Source organism: Anguilla rostrata, chromosome 9 (genome assembly GCF_018555375.3).
Source record: "Anguilla rostrata isolate EN2019 chromosome 9, ASM1855537v3, whole genome shotgun sequence".
NCBI classification, from domain to species: Eukaryota; Metazoa; Chordata; class Actinopteri; order Anguilliformes; family Anguillidae; genus Anguilla; species Anguilla rostrata.
In genome coordinates this window covers 32,554,072-32,567,189 of record NC_057941.1, presented here as the reverse complement: position 1 = coordinate 32,567,189, position 13,118 = coordinate 32,554,072, and the positions used below count along the sequence as shown (strand labels likewise).

Here is a 13,118-nt window from a genome sequence, read left to right as displayed (position 1 = left end):
CTTTGCCGCCCAGAATATCCACTCACTGTGTATAGAGCAAATACGCACTTTCTTCCTCTAATAGCCAGGCTCTCGTGATTTTAAACTTTCACATAACTGTGGAAAGTGGTGGTCTTAATGTTTAATTTAATTGTTTGGAACCATCTCCTGACTTGTGCAGGTGGCTTTGTAGTGATGGTTGACACATGAATTTTTCATGTGTGTAAATTGAGTTTTAAACCCCACTGAAACAAGGAAGTCATAGTACAGCTCCTTAAGATTGAGATTGGAATATACTATATAGCTTGTTAAACAGTCTTTTTCATTGTCTCTCAGCAATTATATTCTGCCTGCATTGTTGTTTATTTCATACAACCTTCTTTGCTCATTCTTGTCAAGGGTGTGAATCATTTTGGAGGACACTGTATCAACAGCTATAAATGGCATTGGTGTAGAACAGTATGTCAGAACACACTCATACAGTACTCATACCTTGACTAAGATTTTAGATTTGCAGGCAAGGCAAGCACAGGGAACATGTCACCAAAGCAAAAACACTAAAGATGGATGGATGGATGGATAGATAGAGTTGCAAGACTTCCGCAGTAGGATACACCGGTGTACACCAAGGTTGAAGCCGCTTTGCCCGTCTCCTCCAATATTGGGATACTTGGAGGGAGGGAGGACACAAAGATCAGTTTCCAGGGCACAAAGCAGATGAGGTGGTAGTGGAGGAAAGGAGGATATATTTTACGAGTATTGGAATGCATCCCTTCTTGTTTTTCCCCTCTCTTAAGTTCAGTTCAGCAGTGGTTCATCTCCATTTTTCTTCCCAGGTCACATGGGGGCAGGCGAGAGGAACCAGGAAACGGAAGGACGACAGAAGGCCGCTAGTCTGAGAGCACGGCGGCCGACGATTCCACGGAACGCAAGCAGAACAGCTGCAGCTCCCGCCACTTCCTGGTGGTAATCCGTGGGGCCGTGAGCGGATCCACCCATCGATTTAACCGCAGGGAACTTTGTGCATTTCTCTGGATTACATGAGAGCGGGCCACGACCCCATGTAATGGACGCTGGCACCAAACCAAAAGGGCTTTTCGGCATGAGAACACCGCGTTTGCGCTCCATGATGGGAGCGTTTCGATGGGAAGAAACGCCCAACGCAGTGGGCTGAATGTGGGTGGCCGGTGTCCAGGAGTTTACAGCAAACGGGTTCTCTCACTTCCTATATTTCCTATATTCACCGTGTCAGCCGCCTTCATGTTCTTACAGTGTAATTCTCGAGGGTTAGGGAAAAAAGCATTTCATGCTGAATGATTTTGAAGAAATGTTAAACACAGTATGCTGAACACACACAACCACACACGCAATAAAATGGTATATAGTATTTTTAATTCCGATAAGTGAACATTTTGGTGACAGATAAATGAACGCTGCATTTTACTGCGCGTGCACTCACACACGCACATACACACATGCATGTACACGCACACACGCCAGCTCCATGATTTTGCTAAGTTATGTATGCGTAGGTGTGGGCGAGCCAAATGAATTAGCTCCTGTGTGGGTTTGTTTTAATTGATCGTTTTACTGTGTTTTTGAACCCAGTATCATCATTTCTTGTTGAATTTGAAATGCATTCGCTGCAATTTCCCTATATATCTGGGAGGAGTCTTTATTTGGAGGATGGAGACAGAGAGGAGGATGAGATCCATACACCAGATTGTAGCTGCTACAGTAGATATTGAATTATTAAATGTTAGCACACTGGAGTGTGGGATTAGCACGGCACTTGACAGGATTATGTAAGCAGTTCTCTCTGGGAAATATGTGCGGGAGGAACGAGGGCCAGGAGCCAGAGGGGTCAGAGGTCACTCTCTCGCCCGCTCACTCTCTCTCTCGCTCGCTCGCTGTTTCAGTGATGAGATTGTTCAGGTGATTTCTGTTCTCTACTGCAAAAGGATGGAGGGGGGGGCGGTGGATGACAAATGGTGAAATTACAGCAACTACATCTTGTATGAGATCCATTCGCCACAGATATGCACGCACACACACTCAATCAGGCACACACACACACACACACACACACACAAACATGGACGCATGGACACACACACACACCATGCCATAGCATACAAAAATGCCAACAGGCATACAAATAGAATCGCACTCAAGTGAATTTACACACACTAACACACACACACACACAGGCATACATGTCTGCACACAGTCACTCAAATGCATTCACACACACTAACACACAAAAATGCATGCGTTTACACACACACCCGAATCTTCACACTCAAAAACACACCTATACAAAATCGGAAATTCACGCCCACATACAGTAACATACTCAATATTTCCCTCCCACACATTCACAGCTGTTATCCATGATCATCCCTGCATCAACTAATACGAAGATCAGACCACAGAGGAAGTCGCTCAGGTCAAACCTTCGCTGTAAATGGGCTGCTGCACTATGCCAGTTCCATTAACTTTTCATTGCGGTGAAAGAACATCTGCACAGCCGTTTTTACTGGCTTTTTTCCCAACTAGCAAATGCTTCATTTTGAAATTTCTGACATAATTACTTCCCAAAAGCAGCCCAAATATCAGGAAGAAGAAACATGGGATGCAAGAAATCCAGCCGGATTCGGGCCAGAGACGAGCGTATTCCATGCCACAAGACATCAAATATTAAAGTCCAGCCTCTGCGCTTCATTCCACTCCACTGAACCTGCAACTGGGCCTGGGGGGTGCATCTGACAGCATGCCCCCCCTCCCCAACCACACACACACACACACACACACACAATTACACACACACGCATACACACACACACACACACACGCACACACACACACAAGAACACACACACGCAGACACACACATGCGCACACCCACACGCATACACACACACACAATTCACACACACACACACACACACAATTACACACATACACGCATACACACACACACACACAATTACACACACATATGCACGTGCACACACACATGCGCGCACATACATACACACACACCTGCATACACATACACACACACATATGCAAGTGCAACAGACACACACACACACACACACACACATGCAAGCAGACACACATGCATACACTCACACATGCACACGTACATACACACACACCTACATACACATACGCAGACACATATACAGTGTATATACACGTGAAACAGCTTGCTTGCGCTGCACTCGCTGAGATGTGCGTATCCCCACATTGCGCTAACCCTTCTGTAAGAGAGAGGGACTTTGTTTCCTTGGTGTGAGAGTGCCACCTGTTCCCACTTCAATAAAACGCTGAGATCGACTCCCCTTCCCTATAGTCTCACTACACATTTCATACGCTCTCTTTTTATCTGACTCTTCTCACCTCTGTGTCTCACTCATTTGTTCTTGTCTCTGTCTCTTTCTCTGACTCTCCCTCACTCTCTCTCACACACAGACACACACACTCTCTCTATCTGCCTTTCTTTCTTTGTCTCTCTTTCTCCTTCCATATTTTTAAAACCATGCCTTCTTGCTTGCATGCATAAGCTTGTAAAACCTAGTGGTCTGGAAAAAAAATGTTTCTCTTCCAAGGCAACTTTATTTAATATTCTGATTGTTAATCCAATCAGTGCTCCCTACTTAATTCCCTGCGGAAGACCGTGCTGCTAATCTTGGCAGAACAAAGACCTGACCCTTTTTCTGGGGCACAGCCAGCCTCCAGCATGAACCCCTAAACACCTTGCTGCTTGCACACCTGTGTCGCTCTCCGTATCACACCAGGGAGAAAAGTAGCGAGCGACGGTAACTTACTTGCCCAGTTCTTCGAAAAGCTGGTACTCCTCAGTGAAACGGGTGCAGGTGATGGTGGCCATGCCTGGATCGAAGGCTCTGGATCGGTGTGGTTTTTAAGGTCTGTGTGGTTCCGCGGGAGGTGGCTGGTACGGCTGTGGAAGTCTAGCTCTGAGAACGGCGTCTCTATCGCTTCCCCCGATCTCCGGAGTGCAAGTGGTGGGGAGGTATGGTGGGGGGGGAGAGACAGGGGAGGGCGGGATGCTGGGTTACAGGTTTGCCCCACCCACTTGCCTCTCTCCTCCAATCGCGGTTGGCCCTGGCTTTTGAATACTCAGCCCCCGTCGTCATGGCAACTGCATCCCCTCTCTACACACTCCACTCAGGCGGGCATTTCTGGCTCACAGTTGCACTCTTACATCAACACAGACACACACACAAACACACACACACACACAAACACACACACACACATACGCACACATGCTCACACAAATGCAGAAACTCATATTCACAGTATACAGTTTTCAGCTACATAATCCCAGGCAACAGCCAAAAAAAATAATTTTGGTTGAATTTCCTTGGTAACCACTCCTTTATAGCTAAGCTGTTGCCTTGGTGATGCGCAGAAGTCAAAAATGTACTTCTGATGTGGGGGATCACGGTGCCATATTCATTAAGAGATGAGAAATCTTCCTGTTCACACTTTGGCCATGTTTGATTCTGCTGGCACCATGAAGGAGAGAAGGAGCTATTGTTTCCAAACTGACTCATGTTTCTAATGGCTGCTTGTATGTCTTTCTAAACCTATTCTATCTGAATCTTTCTCTCTGTCTCTCTTCCTCTCACTCAGTTTATTATTTTTATCTCTGCAGTTTTGTGCAGTTCATTCCCAGAGAAGGTGATTGTCTCCTCCAGGTCATTTCTCTAAGGGCTCAGCTCAAGGGCAGCACATCAGTGAAACGCTCCTTTGTCTGACAGGCAACACTGGGTTCAAACGTAACCGCCTTTTCCCAAAACTCCAAAACAAACTGCCACTGGCCCCTCCTCAAAGCCATTAATGTTAGTCCCCCCCCACCACCTGAGCCTTTTTTAACCCCTTAGCGTGAACTGACAGGAGCTGGAGTAATGCCAGGCTGATTTTATGGAGATTTGACTACGTTCCTTCCATTATAGCACCCCCACACCCACCCCCACCCCCCTTTCTTTGATCAGAGTGTTGCTCTGGTTCCTCTGAGCTTTGCCCCCTTTGCCAGGGGACCAATCCACCACACCCTACCCTGTGCCCCCACCCCCACCTGCAAACACTGCCCCCTGGGGCAACACAATGCCCCAGCACACCTGTCTCATCCTCAAGTCTAGTGTCTGTTCAACGTGGGAGAGAGGAGGGTAGCATTAATGCTACCATCAGGCATTGACTGTACTGCAGCCCACACCTCCACCCACCCAATGAGAAACATTTACAAAACGAGCAAAAAAAAAAAAAAAGACAGGAAATGGGAGACAGGAAAAATGATTCTCTCTATTTCCCTCTGGAGGTTTCTGCCCTGGTAAAAAAAAAAAAGAAGAAACAGAAAATCAGGATTTTTTTCCTGGGATTTGCAGCAAGAGGACTTCACTTCATCTGATCCTTTGAACTCTACATCAAATACTGCAAATAAACAGCGAGCAGAGTTGCAGTCAGAGACCAGAGACACAAATGGATGTGATTGGTTCAGCATCCGTTCACGCCACACAAACCAGCTGTGGTATCTCTTTGTTTCACTCTGTTTCTTTTTTTTTCCCCTCCGCCCATGATTTTCTGATTTATTGCATTTATTCGCCACTAAATTGAAACTGATGCCAATTCCTGTCAAAAACACCACACCATCTTGTGGCTTACATCACATTTCATCTTATTTCAGGTTCTGAGAGAAGCATCTAGAACAGGGGTAGGCAGCCCTGGTCCTGCAGTGCCAGTGATGTTAAGATAAGGTGCCACTCAGAGAAGGGTGGTGGATTGGTCCCCTGGCAAAGGGGACACACCTTGCTATTCAACAACTCCTATGGCCAATCAGGCACTGGCAGTCTGCCTGCGTCGACTGCGCAAGTGTGCTCCACTAACCCACCGGCTGAACAACGCAGTGAACTGGAAAGTGAAGAGAAGCAGCTGCAAGCAGAGCACAAAGAAAAAAAGGGAGGAGTATTATGTTTTAATGATAGGTGACTCATTATTATCAGGTTATCAATTGCGTGGGTAGAACAGCGGTCAGCACTGTTGCTTCACGAGAAGGAGGTTCCAGGTTCCAGTTCCGGCCGGATGGAGTTTGCATGTTCTACCTGCGTTTGCATGGGTACTCTGGTTTCCTCCCTCAGTCCAAAGATACAGAAGTAAGCTCCAGGTCTCACTTCACGAAAGAGATGGTTAGGTACAGGAAAAATTAAAATAAAATCGACAGACACAAGTGTGCGCTCAAACTCCGATTACAGAGCATGAGGAGAAATGGTTCCATTGATGCTACCTGCAATCCAAGGAAGCTGGGGCGTTCTGCTCGTGTCCGGTCATCCATCTCCGAGCTCTGCTCGATAATGTGAAAAAGAAACTGAAAAGACTAATTGAAAAAGGACTATGATAAAGTCACGGGGCTGGCGCACACCATTGATTACATACCCCTAGCCAACACAGTCGACACAGAGATAAATAATAAGCAGCGTGCGCTTGCTGACGCGCTCATCATTGTTCTTTTCCGATGCCTTCTGTCGGCCACGTTTGAGCAGCTCTAACAGAACTAATGCTAGCTGTCAGTGCTGCTTCTAAAGCACAGTGTTACATTGATTCAGTTGCGATGCTCTCCTTCTAAGACCTGAGGCTGATAATGAGTGACAGTCATTCTGATAGCAGCAGCCTTTGAGGGCTTTTAGTGATTCTGACAGTCTTTCTCAGTCTCTAATGGCTGCTTCTTTTTCTTTCAAATCTTTCTAAAACTATTCCTTGCTCTCTCACTCACACATACTCTCTCTTTCTCTGTGTTGCAAGAGGATATTGGCCACATTTAGCTGTTTGCATCTATGTTGGCCCTAATTCTGGGTGTCTTCTGACCTCTTCTGGGTGACCATTTTATACAATACAGGGACTACAGTAGGAGACAGAGAAAGTACAGGTCCACCGCATAGGGTCAAAGAGGCAGAGAGCCCAATATTAGCTACTACTGGAGTATGTTTTAGAGAGGGAAATCATTTGGGAGATTGTTGTGTTCAGCTAAATTCCCCAAACAAAATCTGCACTAAACAAGTTGTTGTTGTCCTCCACTTTGGTCTAGAACCACAGTCTATCTACCAATCTCCCAGGCTAAATGTTATTGATTGAATCATCAAGCCATGTAGAACACCTCAGCTGGATTCTGACAAGTTCTGAAGGCCCTTTTTAGACGAGCATCCTGGCATTCGCTGGTTTATTTTTAATCATTCTTGGCCAAGTGCGCCTTATATAATGATGTCTGGGCCAATTTTGCAGGGTGCCATTCATACACTGTGTCCACCAACAGGTACTTTCCATCACAGTGTGGTGGCGGTTCTTCCCAGTCACAGATTCATGCTATTCTTTACTTCACTGATCCTTTGCTGTTCTTTTCTCTGCTACTTTTCACTCTGCTCAGCTATATTGTTCTAACATTGTTCTTTATCTCATTGTTTCAATCTGTCCACAGCTCTCGGTTAAATGCTTACTCTTCTTACTTAACCCATCCATTATCTAACCCACTTATTCCCAGTCAGGTGTCACAGGGGGGCTGAAGCCTATCCCAGCAAGCAGTGTGGTGAGAGGCAGGAATACACCCTGGTCAGGTCACCAATCTATCGCAGGCTTACTTAACAAATAAATCTGAAAAGATTGTGCAAATATGTCTCACAAGTTCTGCCCCCGCCTCATGCAATGTTGTCCCTCATGTATCCATTTTAGAACCACACCTATTTCTGCATGCCAACATTGTATGTTAACACTCAAATTGTCCCCTTTCTGCTGATGACACGGACATGTTCCTATCGAAGCAAGATATACGTCAAATTAATACGTCCTCTGCAAATGACTCCATGTAAATCATCCATCCATAAATGTATTTCACATTTCCACCAAGGTGATACTCCCTAACCTCCCCCAATAACATCGGCTAAACAAACTATCAACATCACTACATAAGCCATTACACTTTCAGATGAAAACACTGAAATTTGGCCACATTTCAATTGTTCAGCATTTAAATATCTCAATACCATAATTCTATCAGCTTTATTTTATTTCTCATAAGATTAATTTACAACTCCCACCTTGGGCTCCCAACTCCAACTTCCTTTATAAATGGCCTTCATTTAAAAAAATATTCTTCTTTCACCTCAATCAAATTTTATTTTCGGCTTCAAAATAATGACCTCCACCAATCATGGAGCTGAAGGCTTTTTTTGGAAGAGCATCCTGGACGAGCATAATGCCTTACTCAAACACACCTCAAAAAGAAACGCCCAAATCACACAATAAATCGCATCCTTAACCGCTCTGGGAAGACTGGGAGATAGAAGGCCATTTAAGGACTCTCAAGATGCATTAAGTAACCACCAGTCATGTGACAGGCCCGATTAGGGCCATGAACTCGAGAGGACCATAGAACCCAAACATAAAGCTCACTGCTCCCACCTAGTGTTTGTGATGAGGCTGACAAATTGCTCACGCCAATTCGAGAAGTCTTTGGTTTACATTTCTTATGATGGTCATTGCGGAGGCTGAGGGAAAATTGGGACAAGCTCTTACAGATATTAGCCCAATTATAGTCAATCCACAAACATACTGCAAAATTGTGCAAAAAATATTTGATTGTTTCTGCCCCAGATTTCCCCAAATGGTTACATCACAGTACTGCTCACCATACTTGCGTGTAGCAACATTAGGATTGCCATAATTTTACTTTGTATAAACATCCTGGAGCAGTGTAACTGTATCCCCAAGCCACAAAGCATGTGCTATTAAATCAGCTCTGCGAGAGGAGTTGAAGTACAGCTCTAAGCTTGCGGATGTCAGTTAATTTCCATGGTAATAGTTATGATAATTTTGCACCTTCCTGACCTCTATCATAATTACACTTCTGTTTGCAAAAAGGGGCCACGTTCCTCCGTAGTATAAATCACGAATGTCTTAATTTATCAGTATTAATAATTTTATCAATTTATTATGCAGTCTCTTTCTGTATCATTATATTACTCTTACTGTTCAAGATCTGTTAGTTGTTTCTTTTTTAAGTTCACTGTTATTAAGTACTGACAGACAGGTAGAGAGGTAGAGAGAGGGATGGGGTTGAGATGGAGTGCCTGTGTGTGTTGGAGAGAGAGAGAGAGAGAGAGATGCAGTCTGTAGGAAGCCATAGGTCAGGTCATGTCATTTATTTCGGGAGCTCAGCTGACAGCTCTGTGAAGGGTCGCGGGTTTGGGGCAAAGCAGCCGCTTGTGTGCCTGACCGGCCGACCGCTCGATGGCATCGGTAAAATCAATGTTTGTGCTCCCACGGACGTTCGCGACCGCTGCTTTCAGACGAATAGCGACATCTCCATGGAAACCACAAAACATTGCTGAGGCACAGCTGCTGTTTCTTTGTGGAGTTACAAAAACACACATACACACACACACAGCAGAAGTTCAGGTCGGGTGTATCTTTGTCGGTGGGAGTAGCCACGGGAACCGGGAGTAACAGCCACTCTGGGATATTTCCTGTCTGCGATCTGATACCAGACCACTGCAGCTTTTCTCAAGTGGATGTCTGCTCACCTCCTCATACATTGTCCAGGCTTCTGGCACATAACATTATGTTTACATTACAGGCATTTAGCAGACGCTCTTATCCAGAGCAACTTACACAACTTTTTACATTGCATTTACATTGCATCCATTTATACAGCCGGATTTATACTGAAGCAATGCAGGTGAAGCTCAAGGGTACAACGGCAGTGTCCTACCTGGGAATCGAACCAGGTCCTTACCCATTATACTACACTGCCGCCTACAATGCCTGGCACAGTTCCGTCACTAGGGATCGGGCTCCAATAGGAGCCGGTCACTGCCTTCAGCACGTACGCACAGGTTGATCACCACGGCCGACGGAGCCAATGCCTGCAGCCGCAGCTGTGAGCACAGTGCCGCCAGATTGGTTTCACCTCGCACCCTGTAAGATTCTGACATGCTCTCCGGTTGTAAGTCTAGAACCACCTCCTGCCATTTCCGCCCCTTTAAAAAAAGAATTAGACACACCTGGCTCAGGTCCTGAGAACGTGACCTTTACACAGATTTTTTAAACAAAATTAAACCGAGACTCAAAACTTATTTTAACTGGGTGAAGAAGGATAGAGGGAGGCTGTGCTGAAATGAGGGGCTTCTCAGAGACTTAAAATTGTTTGTAAAAGTGAGTGTGTTTTTATTTCAGCATCCCCAAAGGGATAGTTTGCTTTGGTATAACAGGGTGTTGTGGTATAATGTAATTTTGTGGAGCTTACTCCATTGTATTTGCATAGTTTGCGCACACGAGCAACATGTGCCATCCCCGCTGACCGTTAATGGTACTGCCGTTCCTCCCGGTTGCCTGGCTCCCAATTTACTCCCATTCATTTTCAAGAACTCGTCGAAACTCATTTTTTGGTAGCACAAACTAACTATGGAAGATAACAGATTGATGAAAAAAATAGTACTGACCTACTAGTCCACAGGGTAACTAAACAGGCAAGGACACGGCCAGGGATTTTGGGCCCCATAAAAAGATCTCACAATGAGCCCCACCACCTGAGGGCACCAAATTTCTGCACAATTACAGCACATTTTTTGAGGGCCCCAGTCAGTCATGGCCCTTGAAATCAACATAACTCTACACCTCCCCAACAGGGCAGTGCATAATTAGTCAATATATAGATTTAATCAAGAGAACATTCCCAGTATCATAACAAATGGCGTATGGTTGATTGGGAGCATGTAGGCTGCCTCTATCAACTGTACATGAGGTTAATTCTTCCAAGACATTGACTGTGCAGCTGAGCTGGTTGACTGTAGAGTGAAGGAGCCAAGGCTGGTAGGGTGTTGCTGTGCTGAAACTGACCAAGTACACAATTGGGTATTCCAAATTGGGTAACCATTGGTACAAAAAACTATAATTTCAAAGCTTTGGAAGACTCAGGTCTAGACAAAAGTGAAAGCTGAAATATGAAACCTTTTCAGCACAGGCTTGCATTGATAACATGCGTAATGACCTCCTCTATTATCACTTTGATAAATCATGTTTTCACCTTTAAAGAAAAATGACCCGTGGTCACATTTTATTTTTCTAATTCAAAAAAAGTGTGAATTTCCCTAATAAATATTTAATAAAGACCTTTCAGATAAAGGTCAGCTACACATAATCATGCTTCTTGTGTAACAAACAAATTTTGTTCACAGTTTATACATGAAACCAGACGTCTGCACCAAAATTAGAGCTCACATTTGCTCCAAGCTCACATTTGCTAATCAGTTAGTGGAATTAATTATCATTTAGAAACATTAACAGTAACATTACAAGTAATATTTCATCATAAAATCTGGAATATGTGCAAGACGATTAATGGTATTTTGAATAACATAATAGGTCATCAAAGTGAATGTGTGGTCCATGGTAATTTTAGTGAATGGGCTGTCAGGTTTGCTATATCCAAGAAAACATTTGCCAAAATAGCCATTCATGATGTTAAAATATGAACTGTATTCCTTTTTCAAATCAGGTGTTGAAGATGTATTCTTATTTAACAAACATTCATATTTTCAAAACATCAGTGAGATCAGATTTTTAGCCAGTCGTAATATGAATTTCACAGTATGAGGAATCTGTTGAGTCAGGCCTATATTGATTGGGTTTGTCAGTCGTTTCTTATGCGGACGTATGTTTATTGTGATTGAGCATTGCTCCAGTGCTGCCATATGGAAGCACTATTTCTACATTATAAATGTTTGCATTAAACTTGTTTTTCCCTTATTTTCCCATCACAGGTCCAGATGGCAATTTTTTATTTCTCCCGAGTGTGAAATTTTGCAAAGACAGTTAATCTGATTTATTGTTCGGTTTCTTCATAACACAAATGATTTTTGTCATGTGACATCCTTAAAGGCATAGAGCACTACAGATTGTAATTTTTTTGTAATTTGTCATCCATTGTGCAAGTGCGCTATTATTTTAAGTGTAATGAATAGCAATGGCATCTACTCCAAACACTAAAAAAACAAACAAAGATGCCAGTTGCAGATATAAAGTGATTAGATCAGGCATTTGTACAAGGCCAGACCACAAATGTATGTCATGACATAGGAGTTCATACATTGCAAGTACCTAGCACAGTAGCAATTAAACACAAGTAATTAAGCAAAGCATTAATAATTTAACATAATCAATTAAAACATTTTTAAAAAGCCTTCACCATTACCCAGAGAGAGACATAGAGAAGAGAGTATTGAAGACATAGTGGAAAGAGAGAAAGAGAAACATATAATTGAGGGGGTGAGAGAGAGAGAGAGAGGAAGAAAACATTGAAGCATTAAAGAAAGAGACAGAGAGAAAGAAATCAACTGTCTTGTTAATGAACTCTTGGTCCCAGGCAAATTATTAAGCTCAAAATGAAACAAAATGTGCCGACCACGAGACATGAAAGTGAAATTAAAAGTAGTAAATCACCGCGCTCACAGCGAGTGAAGCGTCTCATGGGATTTATGTCGGTAATCTGCATGAATTATTAGGCCAGTTAGCCCATCATTTACGGTGCTGTTTTTCCCATTGAAAAGATGGAGTAATATAGATACTATATTCCCATTCCATGTATACTGGTATCTAAAAATATCTAAATACCTTTGCTGTGGTGCGTTCTTACAGTGAAATTGGCTGAAAACAAACAGATTTTTTTTTTAAAGGGGGAATCGAAAAAACTGAAAATCCAGACAAAATGGGGAGAATCGGTTATGACCTGTCAAAAGATTTACGCGCCCCACACACACACTCTCTCCCTCTCTCCCTCTCACACAAACGCACACACATGCACACACACACACGTACAAATATACATTTTGTGTGAATTTTAATTTATTAGCTGCGACCGCAGCTCTATTGCTCTGTCGGTCGGTCAGTTGGTTGTTCGGTTGGTCCACAAAAAGTGTCCCACCCTGTAACGGCCCCAGGAGGCTGAAATTTGGCATGGACGTTGGTCATAACCGAAGGTAGAGCTGAGTAACTTCCAAGGCCGACTGACCAAGAGGGGGCGTGGCGATGGGCATGGCCTTTCACAAAAAGGCGCATAACTC

The 13,118-nt window shown here is 43.9% G+C and overlaps 1 protein-coding gene across 1 annotated transcript in view; it reads right to left on the bottom strand.

Annotated features, from left to right (window-relative positions):
- The window catches only part of LOC135263599 (calcium/calmodulin-dependent protein kinase type II subunit alpha-like), a 103,110-nt gene that overhangs the window by 86,326 nt on the left and 3,666 nt on the right, over positions 1–13,118 (bottom strand). Inside the window, exon 5 of the mRNA XM_064351829.1 lies at positions 3,816–3,997. Coding sequence (XP_064207899.1) covers positions 3,816–3,877 — 62 coding nt within the window. The 5' untranslated portion in view covers positions 3,878–3,997. The remainder of the gene's footprint in view (positions 1–3,815; positions 3,998–13,118) is intronic.